Source organism: Lathamus discolor, chromosome 4 (assembly GCF_037157495.1).
Source record: "Lathamus discolor isolate bLatDis1 chromosome 4, bLatDis1.hap1, whole genome shotgun sequence".
Classification (NCBI taxonomy): domain Eukaryota; kingdom Metazoa; phylum Chordata; class Aves; order Psittaciformes; family Psittacidae; genus Lathamus; species Lathamus discolor.
The window spans coordinates 99,617,096-99,637,527 of NC_088887.1; the positions used below are offsets into that span (position 1 = coordinate 99,617,096).

General features: G+C 39.5%; 1 protein-coding gene across 2 annotated transcripts in view; it reads right to left on the reverse strand.

The window, feature by feature from the left end:
- KPNA3 (karyopherin subunit alpha 3) overlaps positions 1 to 20,432 on the reverse strand; it is a 53,818-nt gene that overhangs the window by 22,605 nt on the left and 10,781 nt on the right. For both annotated transcript variants that reach the window (XM_065678284.1, XM_065678285.1), the window contains exon 2: positions 11,388 to 11,432. In XM_065678284.1, the coding sequence (XP_065534356.1) occupies positions 11,388 to 11,432 (45 nt within the window). The remainder of the gene's footprint in view (positions 1 to 11,387; positions 11,433 to 20,432) is intronic.

The following is a 20,432-nucleotide window of genomic DNA, read 5'->3' on the forward strand; positions in this document are numbered from 1 at the left end:
TCATACAGACAAGCACTAAAGAGGTATTTTGTTGTCAAGTGTTTTTGGAGATAAGGAAGACAGAAATGAGCAGACAGTTAAATGCTGAGAAATTAAGTGTTATGCAGATAAACTGCATCAGGCAGGTACGCGCTGACAGCAGGATTCACTGTACAGACCTATATAATGCATCTCTTTTATTTTTCCATGCCATGTGCTTGGCACTGCCATTTTAAGCAAAGAGCAAACATCATCCAACCCCAGTCAATCTGGCTTTGCTTAAGCACCGATTCCTTTTCCTACTGTTTGTCTAAACCACAGCCTGTATTTTGGCAACTGCAGGGACTGGACCCAGTTTCCAGAGGGACCTTCTCCATTATTACGTTGGCTTTTCTCCCTAGTGCACAGCTACTATCTGCATCCACCTGCAGAGGAAGCAGTTCCTTCCCGCCTTGGATGAATGGCTCCTCTGGATCAGTTGAGCTGTTATGGTAAAACAAGCCAATATTGGGAGAAGGAACTGAAGCTGGAGGAAGGTCCTGATGTCTTCAGCACACCATCCTTTTCCGTGTCATCACAGATCATGGTTATGAGCAAGTCCACACATGCATGTACAGGGAGACATACTCAGTTATGAGGGTGGCAGACACTGGTCCAGCAGATATTCCCTGACTTCAGACAAGATGCATCCTGAAGGAATCAGAGTCTTTGTGCAGAAATGTTGCCACCGTCTGCTGGAGCAAGTTAAATGTTTCGAATCAAATCATTTACCGGGAACAGTAAAGTTTCCTTGTCACTAGTGGCAAACTACTGTGCTACAAGGCAAGGGTTTTCCACTTCTGTTCCTTCTAAAGTATCTGGTTGGATTTTCTACATCTCATGCTCAGAAAATTCAGGGAGTTTTTTTCAAAAACATATTTGATGGAAGAATTTTTGTCCACACCAATCCACCTGGTGATATCTACTTGTTTTTCAAACGAATGATCCAGTATCAATGGCATTCAAGTATGTGTTCTGCAACATCCTGCAATAAGGACAGGTGATCTTTACTTATAAATTTATGTAAAAATGCCTTTTAGATGCAGGCCTCTTGCAGATCCTTTGATTCAAAAAGAAAAAGATGAAATACCTAGAATAGTCAAGAATCTAGCAAACAAACTATTTTTATTGCACTTACTGAAAAAATTCTAGTTAAGAAATGTCACATTACCTCACTTGTTATTTTTTGAAGTTTCTTCTGTCAGTAAAAAAGATAAAGCCTTTTAAGAGCTCAAACAGTAGATTCTCCCATTTAAGTGTTTCACACCCCTGTACTACCAGATTCCCCCACCACTGAATCCTCTGACCTTTAGGAACTGGTCTGGTATTTCAGGAGAGAAACTGGTACACCACCATTCATAATATTAAGTATTCACATACACACAGGCAGCATCTATCACACACATTACTTCTACCTGCAATATTCTTACTCCCCAAAAGACATTAAACAGAAACAGCTGAAATCACATCATGCATTTTCTAGCTTGAAAGATCTAGAAGTTTGGGGATTCAAAAAGCCAAGCCACACTGCAACAACTGTGGTACTGAATGTGTATCCCTCTACAGATGTGTGTCTCTTCAACACATACAATTACATCACTCTGAGTGATCAATGTTTGTCAGGGTTATGCCTCTACTACAGTATAACGTAAGGGCTATGGTATCCAATTATTCTTGAGAGCAAGAATTAAGATGTATCTTGAGATGCTCTATCAAACCTCCTGAAACATCAGGATGGCAGAGGCTGGAATACAGCAGCGAATCACAGGATAGTCTGATTTGAAAAGGATTTTTAAAGTTCATCTAGTCTAACCCCCCCATACAATACAGAGTATGTAGCTGGAACAAAGCGAGGGTCCCACAGTGGGTGACTGAACAGCATCCTCCCAGAATGACAGAGTGAGCTGCATGGCCTTCGGCAGCCGAACAGCTGGAAGAATCACCTTCCACAAACACCAGGCAGTAAGTCTAGAGCATGCCAGTGGACAAAGCACTGGATTATTCCATGCCACTTCACCTGAAGAACTTCACAAAGACTACTTGCCTGTAACCCTTATTCAATACACACTTCATGTTTATTCATGGTGAGCGCGCTTCTATAAAAGTACCATTAGCTGAAATAATTTGCTTGGATAGTATTTAGAGAAGCATGCACAAATTCTCTCTGCTTGTGGTCACAGAATTGATGATGAACACTTTTAAGTTCTTCTAATTCCCCAGAAATACTGCTGGGACTTGGCCAAAAAGGAAAGGAGGCCAGGTGGTAAATAAACACATAGCTAGAAAGAACAGTAACAAAGCAGTAATTTGTTTCTCTCCTAAAGCAATTGTCCATGCATTCACCAATGCAGTGGGTACCTCCAAAAACTCCATTTACCTGGAGAAGAGTCCCATGAATCCCTAGATGAACAGACACAGAAGGACTGTTCTAATGGTGACTGCATGCCCAGAGGTAAAATAAAACATAATTCCAACTAACAGTACTGCAACTACCAGGAATGGAGATATCCCACTGGGAGGCCACTGATGGAGAAGATGGTAACAAAAGAACATCCTTTCAAGTTCTAGCTCATCATACATACATAATCTAGGTTTAAGTTCAACTGTAGGACAGGGTCTCTTGACAGAAGCAAAACTATATCAGACTAATTAGCAATCTTAGTATGGTAAGACTGAGAAACAATGAAAAGCCTTCCACTTGTAGCTACATGTTAAAGAAGGCCACAATATACACCACAATTAAGCTAACCAAGAGCCTAGTTCTCTCCCATTCCAGCATGCTAGTTAATAGCTCCTTAGAGAGCTTTTTATACCTGCACACATAACTATCCAATTCCTTTGGCAACATGAATATGCCTAAGAGAATGCTTCCTAATGTTACAGTTAACCAAAATAACTACGAGTAAGCTTGTGTACATTAATGCTGAGAAATTCTACCTTCCTTAAGACAGAGAGCTGAACTTCATAGGTCATAACTCACCACAGGCTGATGCTACAGTTTCTGCGAATGCTGAAACTGCACCAGTCATATGGTGCAATAGGCTCCAGGGAAAATTACCTTAGCCAGGGAAAGTAAGAGAAAGCAAGAATGCTCCTGTAGCTACTCACTGTTTACAGATGGTTGGGCTGAAAAACAACTGTCAAGAACATATACAGAGGAGCTTCTACAGCAGCCTGAAGCAGAGAGGCTAATACTGAGAACCACTAGAAATTTCTAAGTAAAAGCTATTCTTACTAGCATTTCTTGTAAAGTCAAAAGTATTTATAGAACCTTCCAGTCCTAAAAAGTGGCTCTGAGACTATTTGAAACAGCTTTGTCCACTGGCAAAAGCATCTAATTCCTAGACAGCTAAACCAGTGTAAACAGTAATTTGATAGACCAATAACTCCCTGCATAAGGTAAAAAGAACATGATTTGCAGCTTGGCATGACCTTAAAATGCTTGCATTTTGTCCTGCTGTGACAAACTAAAAAGTTTTTGCCTAAATCGTAGCACCAGCCTCTTCTGCAAGCTCCTGTAGTGAAAATGAAGAAAAATAAGCATACCTGTATACAGCTGTCCTGTTCAAAGCCTGGTGAAGTGCCCTTTGAAAGGCTGGAATCCCTGATGAAAGGTTAAGACCTTGCCACCAACAAAACTAAGCACATCTTCAAAAGGGAGGATCCTTAACCACTGCCTGAACCATGTGTACTACGTACAGTAAGGTCTGATAGTTTATAAACAGCAGCTATCCACTGGTTTCAAGCACATCAACATTCTGATAGAGATCCCACTATAACCGATGCCTATTGTTTGCTTCAACTGACAGAGGGAAGGTCAGACTGCATGAACAGTAAATATGCAAATCCTGCAGATCCTGGTCATTCTTGTTTACCTTCTTGGAAGACAGCCACAAGATTAAAAAAAAAAAAGCCTATCAATGCAAACAAGTTCCAAAGGCAGCATGACAGACAGCAGAAGAATTCTTGTGGGCAAAGAGGATGTCCATAAAGCTCTGAGCTGCATTACACTTAGTACTATATGACATGGCCAATAGGATACTCCAGTGGAACTGTGAAAGGTGTTAAATATAAATTTATACATGCTTCTCAGCATTTGATATAGGGGAGAACTCTACGAAGAGTCCCAACTCTGTTTTGAAGCTTCCAGGTCAATAGGGAAAAGAAATGAACACGAAAATCTTTGCCCTCAGGTAACAAACACCATTATGAAATGTTTCGTCAGGTTAGGGAAAGTTTTAGGAACTCAGCAGCTAGTAGGAAGAAATTCTTTTGGCATGAAAGTTAAGATATTTATGTTTGAGTCCTCTGGGGACAAAGAGCAGAACATCAAGAACAGCTCAACATTAGGAACTGGAGTGCTGGCTGGCATTAGCTATACTCACACGACAACATCAGCTTTCCTCTGCTCTTATACCCTACAAAAGACTAACTGGTCAGGCCAGTGATGGAGACAGATTCAGGTCACTTGGATGCCCCTTTTAAGCTACCACTGTTGTAACAAACTGAGCTGAACTTCTAGGTTTCATTTACATGTAATCTCCAATTTTGGTTTTGGGGGGTGAAGGCACCTGCCATAGTCCATCATGAAGAAAATGTCTACCACTCCGACCTCATCATGTTCAAGGGAACCTCTGAAAACCTCTACTTAATATCCTCTTAATGGAAGTTTCCTTAAGAGGGCTATCTAGCCTGACTGGATTTCTATTGACAGCTCTTAAATATGAACCTGTGGAAAGATTTAATTTCTTTAATGGTTGAGAAAGGACTATTAGGTGGCTCTACTCACTGTCTCAGAACTCACTAACTAAAGAGATTTAAGGAAAACTCCTGTAAACCTGTATAAAGGCTGACCAGGTCATCTAATGATCCTGCAATCACAGATATCAAAATTATATCCCACATGCTTGGTGAACTAGGTCTCTTGCACCCAAAGGCAAACAGATTCCAAGACTGTTCTTCAGATAAACAGCATAGCGAAATATGCAGTTAGAAAACAAACTTTTCTACCTTTGAGTCTGCTAACTCACCCTTCTGAAAACAGACAGCAGTGTGCCAGTTGCACACACCCTGATGGAAGGACCACTGAGTCCCAGTACTTGGTAATAAATACATCTGCTGACTCTGGTCTGAAGAAATATAAAAATATATCTGCTAGTTCTAACAGATATCTGCTGACTTTGGTCTGGCTCAGGTAACCACAAAATCTGCTGATTTTGGTCACAACAGGGTTGCACAACTTGCTATTCCTAGACTCACACTTTGGTCAAAAGCCAAGAACCCTCAGACCGTATTTCTGATCACAGATCAGATTTGACTAGAATTTAAATGGGGTCCTGCCAAAGGGCAAGAGCTTGAGTCAGTCCTCCTCAGAGGAGCAGGTCTGCAGCCAAGGACTCTCCTCCTGAGTTGGGATACTGCCTGAGGCAATTCCTCGAGGCCAGGAGCCCTCATCTGGACTAGGAAACACATTTTGGGTTAATTCCCTCTGAAACTTTAGTTGGTTGTGTAGTATTTGATTCTGCCTGGTATCTAGAAACTGTACTTTACTAATGTTATCAGAGTACTAAATGATTTTTTTATTAAATAAATTTCCTCTGGGGCTTGTAACCTACCTAAGTCAGTTTTGTGGGCCTTTGCAATAGCAATTAAATAGCATGCTAAACTCTGAAATCTTGACTAAGTGATATAAAAGTTTGATTGTGCATGTATATGCATTCCTCTAGACAAAAATTTTTAACTGAGTCTAGGACTAGGAGTAGATACAGTCACACCTAAGCTCCCCTCTGAGAAGGAGTTTAGAAAGCAAGGGGGTCCTCTCTGAACCTCATGACTCAACTGGAGGGTCTACCTGACACTTCTATCTAACCCTGTCCTCTATGCAGTAAAAACAAAAAAGTGAACCTTGCCATCAAATCACATTAAGCCACTGCCACATTTACCGCTGAATTTTGTTGTATCAATTTATTGTTGCTTCTGTCTCACAAGCGAAGTGCCTGACTCCTCTGCCACATGCAGTCACAATGATCCTGTTTGGTTAGTGCACATCTTTTTCAGGAGATGAGCAGGCTGACTGAAAAATAAGTAGACACATACGTGTACAGCAAGCGAGTGGCTCAACAGCCCCAAGCACAGAGTGCAAAGAACGAGGCCTGTTAAGTTAGGCTCTTACTAATATGGATTCAAGCAAGCCTCCAAGGAATTTCTTCATAGCCCTTTTCATCTAGGTTGCCAGAAGAATACATTAGGAATACAATTTTCCTCCTAGAATGTGGGTTGGTTTTTTTTTTTTGTTTGATTGGGCGTTTTTGATGGATCTACCAAGAAAAGATAAAATGCAAGTTCTGTCCCAAGAATCTGCACTACTAACACTGGATTGGGAAGCCTCTGGAAGAACATACTAATGGTGCCTTCAGTCTCCCTGTGGTTGTAGCTGTTTCTTGGAAGCTGGTAGATTTACACATAAAAAATGAACTTTAGAGTGAATGAAAAGCTGTATATACACTAACACTGAACTTGTGAACATGTGAAACGGAAGCAAGTTTATGTGGATTTTTTTTTGTTGTTTTCTTCCGCATTCTCAGACTTCTTGAGAATCAGAAAAAGGTTCTTCCTCACTTTAGCTCTCCCAGCAACATAAAGACAGACTCATTTCTTCAAGACTCACTGCTTTATTTAGCAGCTATTATGGACATAAGCAATCTTATTTAAGAAAGATCAGAGTAAGGACAGGTACAGTATATGCCAGAGAAACAGGTAAAAAAGATATATGCCCATGGCTTTTGAATCCACCACTTGCTTTGCTCTGCCTGGCATCAAACTTAATTGGCAATTAGAGCTTTCATGAGCTCTCAGAGGCAGCTGAGTTTGCCAAGGAAGTCAAAAATAAACCCTGTGAGAGATCCTGGAAGTTCTTAGGATTCCAGTTAGTTATCAGGCTTTAAAGGTGGACAGGATCCTCCGTTTCTGCTGGGGTCAGAAGTATGAAAGCTTCCTTTGAAGGGTGACATCTAACTCAACGACCATAGCCCTGACCTGGCAAAGGACTACCTTTCTTAAAGCAGAAGCTTCACTTAGATATGAAACCTTAAACTGAATCCTAACCGTTACCCATCCACCTCACTACCCTTTAGAGCAAGATTAATCAGCTAAATTAGCTAGTTAATTTCAGGGTCCCTATTGCTAACACATCAGACTTTGGGTTTCTGTGATGCTGAAATTTTGTGATAAACATTTGAAATCAGACTTTGTCGAGATACTGTTTTAAGACCTTTAAATTCTAAATCCTAAGTCTCCATCACCAAAAACTGCATTATCTTGTCTCGCTAGAAAGAAAGATGTCTCCTTTTTAAGCTCCGAGAACCTCTGCTGTACTAACAATACACATAAAACACATGTTCAGCAAGGCCAATATGGAATCAGAAAAGGGCACCTGACCATTAGGAATGTCATCTGACTGGCTCACAGTGCCAACCCATGTCTCAGCCAGAATTCTGCCAGATGACTGCTACACTTTTATGTCAGAGATAGCTTTATTAGTTCAAATCCTAAACAAATAAGTGATTGGGAAAAGAAAAATTGGTGTGTGTGCGTGCCAGTAAAGAGGTAAAGTTTCCTCCTGAGTAAAAGATGCGATGTGAAGATAGTGAATCTTCACATCACAGTGAAGATGTGAAAATTCACTTGTTCACATAATAAAAATAAATTAAAATATTTCTATTGCAAAGAAAAGAATATTTGCAATATATTTCTGAAACACAGAATGTGTTGCAAATGCACCTTGATGTCTAATCCCAAAGGAATAAACACCTCACACTAATGCATGCAGAAATTGTTTACTACTGTTCAAAGCCGTGATTTTATTTATTCCATCTTGCAAAAGAGATGTAAGCAACTTCATCAGATCCATTCATTTAATATTTATACACATGATGATTCAAAAGACAAGCCCACGACTATGTACTGCTTCAACTGTACAGATTAAGAATATGCTCTATTTGCCCGTTTTCTCCAAAAGCCAGGGGTACACTTAGCCTGTAAATAGCTGGGAAAAAGGGAAGATACCCCTTTGTTTTGAAGAGACACTGGTGGATTACTGGGGTCATGCCAACACATATTTCCTGAATTTGGCATACTCATGCTAGAATAGCAGTGTTAGCTACAGAGATGAAGACAGAAGCAATGATACTACAGCTTATCTTTTGCACTGCTGGAGCTTAATAAAATATATCCCTTTATATTTCAGTCCCTATTCTGTACTAGAAGCAATGGTCTCACAGCTGCCACAGAGCTCCCACAGCAAACCAGCTGCCTACCAGCATCAGTTCAGTTGCTGCAAACCACCAACTCAAATACATGCTGAATCTCTCATTATAGCAGGTTTCTTCTGGTCTCTGCAGTAGACAATGTTCTGCAAACACTCCAGAAGAACACAACTTCCTGCATTTAAGAGTTCTGCAGCTGCTGATCACTCTTGATCCAGAGCTCAGGCTCCTCTAAATATGTAACTGACCTTTGCATGTGCAGTTTTCAGTGAAAAGTCAACTAGGAGCTCACAGGCCTCCTCTTCCTCATTTTCGCTCATGTATTACTGGCACATATAAGATTCCCTCCACACTGAACAATCCACTGCCTTATGTGCATGACCCGCTCCCCACCATGCTTCTTTAATAAAATGGCCTTGAAACTGTGACCTGTTACAGAATCATAGAACAGTTAGGGTTGGAAAGGACCTTAAGGTCATCAAGTTCCAACCCCCCTGCCAAGATGCCGGGATGCCTCACACTAGACATGTCATCCAAGGCTCTGTCCAACCTGGCCTTGAACACCGCCATGGATGGAGCATTTACCACGTCTTTGGGGAACCTGTTCCAATGCCTCACAACTCTCACAGTAAAGAACTTCTTCCTTATACCTAACCTCAATCTCCCCTGTTTTAGTTTAAACCCATCCTATCACTACAGTCCCTCTCCAGCATCCTTGTGGCCCCTTCAGATAATGGAAGGCTGCTGTAAAGTCTCCATGCAGCCTTCTCTTCTCCAGGCTGAACAGCCCTAACTTTTTCAGCCTGTCTTCATATAGGAAGTGCCCCAGCCCCTGATTAACCTCAATGATAAAAAAAAATAAATATGGCCTTTATAAAAATTATATGGCCTTTATAAAACCCAATTAAATTGAGAATTAAAGTTAAAATCTTCACTTTGCACTGCAAAGCTGTCTCCAAAGACTGCACTGGAATGCTCATGTGTGGTTTCAACTTAATGAGATGAATGAGGATATGCTGCATTAGCTAAGCCATCTTTTACAGCATTGCTTTGCTAGCTGGCATAGCCTAAGTGTTATGAATGACTCTTCCCAGGACAGATTTCAGTTACATAGAGTTTTACAGAGTCAACACACTAGTTCTGAACAGAAAGGGCCTCTAACATGTCAGCATTATCTTCAACTGCTGATAATTCAGTTATCAAAATTCACTACCTGAATCTCATTTTAAGCAAAAACTGGCCAATTTCATTTTTGACTTGGTACCTGTCACCATATGTAAAAGTAGCTTTCTCCACACCCCAGGCATCTGCCAGTACTGATGACGCCATAACCAACTTAAGCTACTCAACACATTCAGACATCTTCAGCTAGTTTGATTAGGAAAATATGAAAGCATTGAACAATTTTTAGGTGACACATCATGCTCATGTAAGAGCTAAGATTTTTTTTTTCAGTCATCTGTGTCCAGTTAGGTTTCTTTAACCAATTCTTACAGTCTCAGGATGAAGCTTACTAATACTTATTTTTTATATTGTAATGAGATACTGAAGTTTTTCTGGAAGACCTGGGAAAAAAAAAACCCAACCCAAAACAACACAAAACCAAAAAAGGCTCTTTTTTAAAGAACAGAAGGATCCCTGGAAAATACTAGCACAAGATTTTTGGTAGCTCCTACACAATCATGTGATAAGTGCAGACAACATTTCTCAAAGCCAAGTTGAGCTAATTTCTATCAACATAACTTGTAGTTACAAACCCTTCACTTTGATTTTAGCAAGGCTTCTGTCTTTTCTCTGTTTGCAAATAATGGAAAAAAATTTAGATGAAATTGGGTGGGTGTGCATTTCTAAGCAAGCACCACTCAGACTGTCCATGATCCAACTGGCAAACTGGAAATGTGCATCAAATAGGAGACCCAAAGGAGGTTGGCCTACATCTAGAATGTCCAAAGCAAGCACTTCCATCCAGTCATTAATGAAAATATTAAAAAACATGGGTGATACCAAGCTGAGGAGGCCTTGAAGCATACTGGGGAACACAATGGGAATTCAACTTAGGAAAGCTTGGGAAAAGCAGATGCAATTTAAAAGACAAGAAACAATCATGTTTAAAACTTCTGCATTTATTTAACTATGCAAACGGAGAACATAAACAACTACCATTGCTTTGTGGTACTGTAGGAGGTATCCAAAGGATGTAACAGGATATAATGTTGTGTCTGTCAATGTACTCAATATAAATAGGAATACTGTGTTAAGAACTGGTTTTCACTGTCCCACTTAAACCTCAGCTGTGGCCTGCATCCTTCCAGACTTTCATGCTTCCAGAAAGATACAGGCAATTTGGATCTGAGGAGCAGCAACAAATCTAATTTAGGAAAACAGAATGTTCAAGGAAAGGATAAAGAACTGTATTTGTCTCAATGTGATAAAACTAAAAGGGCCAGTATCAGTTCTCAAATATAATGAAGATACCCAAAGGCAGACAAAAGTTTACCCCCCTTCACATAAATCGCCAAGAGTAGTTTAACTTGTGAATATGTCCTCCAGCAGAAAGCCTTTAAGGTGCCTAGAAAGGCTGTTGGAAAAGTTATGAATGATGAGGGTGCAACAAATGCTGTATTTAGGCAGAGCACTGAACTAGATCACCTCTCATGCTCGTGATCTTCCCAGCTGGCATTTACCCAATATAACCAAAATCCGACCCTAAAATTAACTCCCTCTATAGCACAGAAGGAGTAATTTCCAGAAAACAAAAGAACATCCACGCTTTCTAAATGCTAAACCCCCCCCTTTTCCCATTTGGAGACTTTAAACATTTGAACAGCTGACAGCTCCACTGTAATAATATGAGAACTGGTACAGAAACTGAATATGGATTATTTCCAAAAGATTCACTGGAGTAAAGCAGTACTGTTCTGCTGTACTGAGCTTAATGAGTTGGAGATTAAAACTAACATTAGAATCCACAGTTAGCAATCTGCAAATTTACAACTTTTCTATGTAAGTTTGGAGCCATAAAGAAAAGCTTACGGCAAAAGATTTTGCTAATAATCCCTGGTGTCTTAGCTAAGTAACAGAGCTGATAAATAAAAACAGACTCACCTTCCTCAATTCAATTGTAACTTCATTTCTGTGTCTTCTCATAGTCTGTAAATAAAAAATAAAAATTACTTGTATGTAATGAAAGTACTATTTTCTTTTGGAATCAGTTGTTTCTAGGTCAAAAGTGCAATGATTCATCAAAAGATAAGGAAAACTGTGCATAATTTAACTCAATCTTTCCTGGCTAGATGCACAAGTTGGGTTTTTGTGGGTTGGTTGTTTTTTGTGGGTTTTTGTTATTTTTTTTTTAAAGACTATTTTACAAAAAGCTTTGTTATAACCACAGTAAGTATCCCAAAGGCAGAAAACATTGACTTCCCCAAAGAGTTTCACTGGGATGACTCTCCAGCTGTTGATATGTGCACATCAAAAGAAGCAGTAGAGGTTAGATAGTCTCATATTCACATATGATCATATTCATAACCTAAACATGTAACCTATACAGTTATCTGGCCAAAATCAACAGTGAGTGACAGAAGATGACTGAGCCGAATGAAATAAGATTAGGCTTGTGGCAAAAGGAAACAACATAGAGTGGCACTGAGTCTGTTTAGGACCTACAGCCTGAACACTGTAAAGGAAAATCAGCCCATAAACTTCTCAGCTCCTTAAAAGATACAGGGCACTCAGGACACATTCCCTACAATGCTGCTATGCCTCTTAGTTAAGAGAGGTTCAAGGTTTAACACAGAACAATTTTAGCCTACTGAAGGCAATCTCCCTTGGTTCATTTTAGAGTCAGTGGAAAAGACATGTACCATCAGAATGCAATTCAGAGGAAATCAGGACTGGATGACCACTGGCAGCCTAGAAAGATCACCCACACCAACTAAAATTAGCCTTTTAAAATACTTTCTATGTCCTATCCTTGCTACTGACCTTCACTGCTGCTATCACGTTCCTTCTGAGTTAGGGCAAATAACATCCCTGAGCTAAAAAGTATCAGCGAAGACCAGCAGTACACAGAAGACACCAGCACTCCCCATAAGCCATCAAAGGAAATATTGAACACGCTGAAGCTCAAACACAGGTAAATGATATGAGCAGACTTCACACCATGAATCTATACAGGGCACAGTTCCAGTGCTTAGAATATTATCTTAGCTCCACTGTTCTCAACCAGTTTGCTTAGCAGTATTCATTTAAATAACCTTAGGCTGACTTGAGAATAAGGAAGGCTTGGTTCACCATCCACTGCTTGATTAACCAATTCACTCAAGTAAGCAGAGACACAAAAATTCTCCTTTTACTTCTACAAGCATGAGCTACTCTACCTTAAACAAAGCAAGTTCTCATCACAGCAAGAGGACACTAGACCGCAGTATCTACCAGAACTACACTTCTTCCCCTAGTTCTATTATTTTGCTAAATCATTTGGTTCCTGTGCCCTTCTGAGCCTGCTGCAAAAGTTCAGTATGACAGGACTGGATTGCTGGGGAATGGGAAGGCACTGGGTAGGCAGGGAATGGACAGATGAAGAACCTGAGCAGACACTGCAACTAACAAGACCAGTTATTCAAGCTTTTCATTCTATTAGAATTTAACATTTTAATAATCTTAACAGTGTCAAACTTAAGGGTACTAAATATGCCCTTAAATAGGCTAAAAAATGTTTTTCAATACTTCTTCCCTATGATAATTGCATTTCAATGGAAGAAAGACAAGGCTGCCTTACATTTCTGCTGTAATACCTCCTTTTCTTGATCATTCTGAATGGGCTAGACACTGATGTTCTTTACAGAACCTTCCACTAGTAACACCTCCCCCTTAAATTTAATCTTTTATTCCTACTTATCTTAAACTTTAAGAAGGTACTCCATTATGTTGCAAAACAGTTAACATAAGTGTCCATTAGCATTTTCTCCTTAAAATACAGCATCGTACGTGCCAGATTTGGCATCCCAGTGACTTAATTGATGCAAAGCATAGTTTACTTTTAAATTTACTCTCTAATTACAATATACTCTTATGTTTTTTCATTTATCGATGTGATGGGACTCTGGGATATTTTTCTATTGAGCTGAAACATCAGACCGTATGCGGAGCTTCTTAGGGGTCAACCATAACATTTGCCACCTACCATTCTTCTGGAAGCAAGGCAGATTAAAGTATGACTATATGCTGTGTTCAACAGTTCAAAAGTTTAGTATTTTTGGTTTAGTAAAAAAACAAATACAGTGCAGGACAAGACATTACTATTCTTTTCGTCAATTTACTCTAAAACCTTCTCTAACAACGCTCTGACTAAAGACAGTTACTCAGAGACATCCATCTATAAGGGCTCTACTGGGAAGACTCTAAGCTTCTTTCTTAAGGCTAACAATTCACCCAGGTTTTCAACTCGGGTTTTACCTTTGTTTCATACTTCCATTATTTCAGCCCCACTGATCCTACCCTATTACAATTGTGTCTCAATACTTTTTTACTAGTTTTTCTGCTTTTATCAAGCTGATCTTCAAAATATGACTACTCCATTATGGTTTTACATTTAATGTATAAGAACTTTCTCCTCCTTTAGAGAGCTATCACTCTCTAGAGGTTGTCAAAAAAGGTTGTCGACTATGTGGACATTTTTGCTGACTTGTAGCAAACATTTTCTGAACTTTAATACTCTTAAGGCATCCTCCATACTACCTGGGGTTTACCCTTTCAGCTGTTCTCTGCATTTTCTTTTAAACTTACTATATGTAGTTTCTCTTTCAAAACAACTGCGGTACATTTCCTTTTTCCTTCCTCCTTCAAAAGGCAGAATAGGCAGTACTCACCACTAAGTCCAGAGCTGCTTCCCCATTCACAGAACAAGTAGACTGACAACTAGAGATATCACTTAGCCTTAACTTCACAGAACTGACGAGTGTTATCTGGCCCCCACTGAACTAAGGGCTCAGAGTCTTGCAGAGTCTCCTGCTGACACGGCATCTTAAAAAACTCAGCTTGTATTGGTGTCACCAGGATCATCCAAGAATCAGTAACAGAGCGAGAGTCCTCCTACAAGTATATGAGACTGAAGTTCCCAAAACAGCCCATGGTGTATTCTGGCAGTAAAACTTGGTTGCCATAGTCTCATCACAAACAGTGCTCTTAGCTAGATGTATGCTAACATTATTTCTAACCTGACACTTTATGTCCCCAATATGAGAGGATACATTTATATAGCTTATGTTTCAGATGAAGCATTTTAGAAATACAGCAGATTATCAGTGCCTTCCTAAAACTTCAGAAGTAGTAAACACATAAGCCAAAAGCATTTAAAAGAAGCAGTTTAAGTATCACTACAAGCCTTCCTTTAAGGAAACATTACTACTGAAAGAATACCACACTTTTATACTACCTGTAAGCCCCACCCTGTAGGGAACCAATAGGCATTTACAAGAGATTTATACAATAGTAGAAAGGTTGAACATTTTTCCCAGCTAATATAGGTCAGCTAAAACAGAGAGAAAAGACAACATTATTCTGCAACTTAACCCCACAAATTCATTACCAGCTTTCAGGCTGGGAGGACAACCACCTGCTGAAGTCTGCATTTGCAACCATTGAAGCCTGGTGAGATGTTACCAATGGATCTAATACACTGTTTTACACCTACAGCATTTGACTGGTCACTTCTCATCTTAATAGATTCAAGCTTAAGTAACTTCATATCACACTCAAAGAGCTCATCTCAAAACCACCACTAACACAAATTTGAACTGTTTCACTGAATTAAAAAAAAAAAAAAAATCCTAATCTCTGAAAGGGAAAACTCAGCATAGGCAAAATCCTATAAATGATGGCAACTTATTCCTGCAGAACCTGAACTGTGAGGCTTCTCAAAAACATAAAGATAGAAAGTAAAAATGAGTAACAGTCAGCATGTACTATTATGACACAAGAACACAGAACACTTACCAAGTTGTGCTACAACACTACATCTCAATTGCTACACAATACTCCAGTCAAACTCAGGTTCCTAAGGCTTTTGTAACAAGGCATTTCTTCTCCCTGGTCCGCCATCTCTGAAGAACAATTACTTACCAGTGTGTTTGACAGGCTGACATAACCACAGTAATGCACCACATACCTTAAGTCCTGTTACAATTTAAAAGTAGATGTTCAGCAGTATTTCTAATTTCAAGTTCCCCAGCATTTTGTTATTTAAAAAAATTAACCAGGAAAGAAACCCAAAAGATCTACATGATGCTGTTAAATAAACTAGTGTTCTCGCTTCTACCCTGAATTTCTGAATACTTTTCCAAAGCCAGTTAAAAAGCGTTACATGCCAAGAACCTCTCCCTAACACCTTTCACTTGAAAGAAAAATACATCCGAGTTCCCTCAAAGTTATCAACACCAAAATTAATTTCAAATGCCAATAAAGAATATCATCACACACATTAGGGCTGTCATGCTAAAAGCACCAAAGGAACCTTCTTTCCTGGTGATACACACAAACGTAAACACACAAATGCTAATCTTACAGAAGACGATATTTAAGAGACACCAGACCTTGAAAACAAAGCAAAGCCTCAAGTTAATGCCCAAAGGCTTCGAAAAATGCCACAGTCCCTAAAAACGCATTTGCCACACTCAGTGGACACATGCAACATGGAATACAGCCATCCTCAGATCAGTGTTTCGGCTCTGGCACCTCTCTTCCAACAAGAAGCTGACAAGAAACTCAAAGATAAGCTCAGAGCCGCCTGTGAAAAAGGGAAATGCTTTCCTGATTTCTCAGTTGGTATTTGGTGTATGACAAAGCACAAAACTGTACACAAACCTCTTGATATCAAACAGCAAAGGCTAAAGATAACCCTGTGAAATTCTTAATTATCTGCACAACAGTAACCCTTACCACCAGCATACTTAAAGGACTATTTTAAATCACTTAACATTGGGGACCCTCTGGCTCAACCACACATTTTTCACAAGAACCATTTGTGAAACCCTGTACAAAGGCACACAAAATGCTCACGACATGTTAAAGAGCAAGTATCACTGCTTTTACACTACCACCTGATGTCTTAAGGCAGCCCATGTGCACCTTCCTGGCAAGCAAACAACAGCAAAAGATTACCCTGAAGTTTTGAATAGCATTGAGATTCTAAGCAGAGAGTTAAGTCTAGCAAGTTTCTCTGGCTTCTTGAGCCTTTAACATAAGAAGACCCATTTAACTGCATAATACATTAAACTACCTGAAAAGGCAACTCATACAGCTTCTGTAAACAAAAAATAAATAAATAAATTTCAGAGAATCCCAAACCCAGTCATGCCTAATGTCTAACGTACGTAAGAACAAGACAACACTGTACAAAATCCTCTGTAGCAAATACAGAATATAGTGTATTTTTCCTGGGATGAAGAAAACCAAACCAAACCAACCAACCAAATCCATCAAAACCTTACCAAAGTTTATACAAGACTACAAGAAGAAAATTCAGGCTAACTGAAAAGGATAAAAATAAATCTTAGACAAAGTGGTCAGAATAGTCCTTCTATCTATGAAAGAATGATCTAAACATTGGTACCACTTCATGCAAATTAGATTTCATTCACAATGAAATAGCAGAACTAGTCTTAAAGTTTCTATTAATTTGAAATTTTTACTTCATATCTAAAAATCAATCTTAATGGATTATAAGCACTTTAAACTCCCTTAAGTATATCACTTTCAGAGACAAGAAATTCTGGATACTTGATAAGATTACTTCATTCCCAGTTACAGTACAAGTCAGAAAACAGGAACTATCTAAACGTGTGAATGACACAACTAGTGAGAAGCTCAAGTTATTCCATTCTATTTGTTATGCTAGGATAAAATCTTCTTAAATGAAATTAAAAACTAAGTTTCATGTACAAGCTGTTTAATAATGTACATTCTCTGTACAGAAAAAATCAGTCAAATGTTGCAACAGTAAGTGGTATTAATTTTAACCATTTTTTAGCTATAGCAACCCTGTCAGAGGGGAGATTAAAGCATAACCATCATTTAATGACTAAAAATCCATTTATTGTAGCAACAGGATCTGGAGCTCAGTGTGGTGCTTACCCAGACTAGCCACCTCATTAAGCGTGGTACCTGAAGAGTGCCATCTTCTAATCAACACATTTACACCACTTCCACTGCAACAGGAGCAAGTCCAGAAAACATCAGAGATGGAGAAGCAGGAAACAGATGTGTTTATGCCAGCCAGCATATCGACACTGCCAACACGGCTGGCCTGCCAGCTGCTCCACAAGCAGCTAGCTGGCTGCCCCTGCTCTCCTGCAGCCAACCGGCATCTATCAGCCTCCAGCTAGCCCACTGAAGTGGAGAAGCCAGGCTCACCTTGACAAGATGAACACCACACACCAATGCCAGTTTTGGCTATTCTGTGGATATAAAAAGATACGTTTTCAGGAACTTTAGTATGATGTGACTTTAGTTGCTTTTGAAAATCCAGCTATTAAATGGAAAAGAGAGAGGACATTCACTGATTCTAACTTCTCTGCATCTACAAAACTTTATTAAAAGATAACTGCCATTTAAATTCTTTATTTCTGCCCTTGTGTCTCAACACTACAAGAACCAGTCTGAGAAAACTGGAAGACACATGCTTACAGGAAAAGAGCTACCCTGAATACATAGCTGGGATAGCAAAGTAGTTTGATTAAACATAAAGAGTACCTGAAGAGCTTTAGCATTTGCAATCCAATTCCAGACTCTTTCCACCTGCCTAACTGAAAGAAAAAAATCTGGCCTAGTTCCAACAGCTGGACTGGATTTAAATAATACTTCCTCTCTTGCATATGAGTGTACTCTAGAGCACAGTTTAAATAATTTACAACATAGGTATGGGTGCAGTACAGTGAAAGCAGAAGGTGCATGCACTGGTGAAGTAAATGCTGCTCTTCCTTAGAAACCGTTTTACTGGGCTTTTTTCCCTTATTCTTTCTCTGACACCTTTGAAAAAACATGAAACACTGCAATGCACAGGAAAACACAAGCCTTGGGAGCTGGGCTGGTTGTGGGCAGAAAAAGTGCTTGTTTGTATACAGTAGTTGAGATTATTAAGGTCATCAGCTGTCCATGTTTGGTTGACATTAGAAGTTAAATATTCTGTATTTGCCCAGGAATATAATTTGTTAGTATGTATAAAGTTGAAGCTTAGGCTGATAATATTGTTCTACTTGTTCTGGTACAGCTGGCCTCAGCCAAAACCTGAGAGACAAAGGGACACTGATAGAACGTGAGACTGCTGTTCTACCTGTTCACACTTTCAAAGTGCATACAGCTTACTCCACAATACAGAAAGGAAAAATTCTGGGACTACTGAACTGAAATTCTGGGATAGCATCACAATGGTCTGAATGCAACGACTTAATCACAACTGAAAGAACAAAACCCAACACTGTACACTGATCCCCTCTATTTCTTTTGGGTATGCAAAAAAGATTTTACATCCATGCGAAACCAGTTCAGTCAAAATTAACCTTTCCTGCTAGGTTTATTCCTTTAGTTACAGCATGGATTATTACCCAGCCTTCCCCCTTGTACCCCCATTTATGTTCTAGGCATTCTTCTTCCCCGCACCCAATTCTGAGCTTTACCCAATTACAAAACTTTATTCCCAACAATGCTCCAAACTAAGAAAAACCAATTTCTCCCATCCCCAGTCATATAGACTACAAAGTCAGAACAACTTCACCTCCAGCTTTGTTATCAAAGTTCCATATTAAATTATGCTGACCCAGTTAGAAATGCAGGCAGAGGGCATGGATTCCACAGTACAAGCAACAGATCTACCAAAGCAGCCCAATACATTTACCAAATGCCTGTACCCTGACCTGAAAATCCAAGGGAGTTTTACTCTGATTGATTAATATTTGACCTGAAATGTATTTGCTCCTCTTTTAGGGAAATATTCTACTATTTTGCAGAAAGTATTAGAACTTGGTTCAGACTCTTTGTGTGCTGCAGAACATCAATACTATAAAGTTTCTTTCTGGCTTTATGTAGGAGCAGAGCGCAGTATTTATGCTACTGTATTTTACAGCCATAATGTGTCTGGGACTCATGTTCCTCAGGGTTAAAAAAGGCCACTAAAAGAAAACTTTAGTGGAGCTGCCACACCATTTTATTTTTCTTTAATCCCCAGTTTGGGGCCCCTAAAATGAATACCAGCTGCTTTTTGTTAGCCTGTCTGTGGCAAGATAATTCAAGTATCTGAACCTGGCTACTCTCAGCAAACTGGATGCATTGAGACTGCATCCAGTGACTCCCTTAGTTTGTGATGGGTAATGACTCACTGAAGTCAGACATACATGCAAATTTGGAAAGCCACAAGCCTCCAATCACCGTTGTTCATGGTGCTGACTCACCTGAAAGCTCTATGGAAGCAGACAAAGCTGTCCATCCACATTATATACTTCTACTGTTCCAAAAGATCTTGGCAGAAAAGCAATTGCTAAGTTTATTTCTCAGCAGCTGTTTCGTAATCATATTCTTCAAGGTCTCAATACCCACTCTGCATTTGTTTAACCTGCAGATTGAGCTACCACCAGCAAGGGAGCAAGATGTGATCACTCATGTTTTAATTTCCATATACCAATTACCCAATTTACAAGTACAGACATATCAAACAACCCTCAGGAGACTGGACCTGAAGCAATTTAGCTGGCTGCATTCAACACAAATTGAACCAATACTGAAGGACACAAAGCAGTCCAGAATACAATCAACATGTTATCTGCTGATTTAATACAAAATAAAAGAGCTGGAATTCTCTTTCTGTATCAAAACTCAACTGGGGAAAGGAAGGAAGCCAGAATCTGGTAGATTTCCAGTTACTGCTCTTGTGTTAATTAAGGACTCTATACCCAGTCAAAAGTTTTACAGCATTTCTATTCAGATGTAGATCTTAACACTGTTACTCACATCTTTACTGACATCAGACCAAAGACCGTAATGCAGCCACATGGACTCCCCTTGAAGTCAAACTGAAGTTCCCAGGTAATCCCACAGCACCCCAAACTAACTCATCACAGCACAACAGTTGGTCTGTGCAGACCAACAGGCAGGTAACAA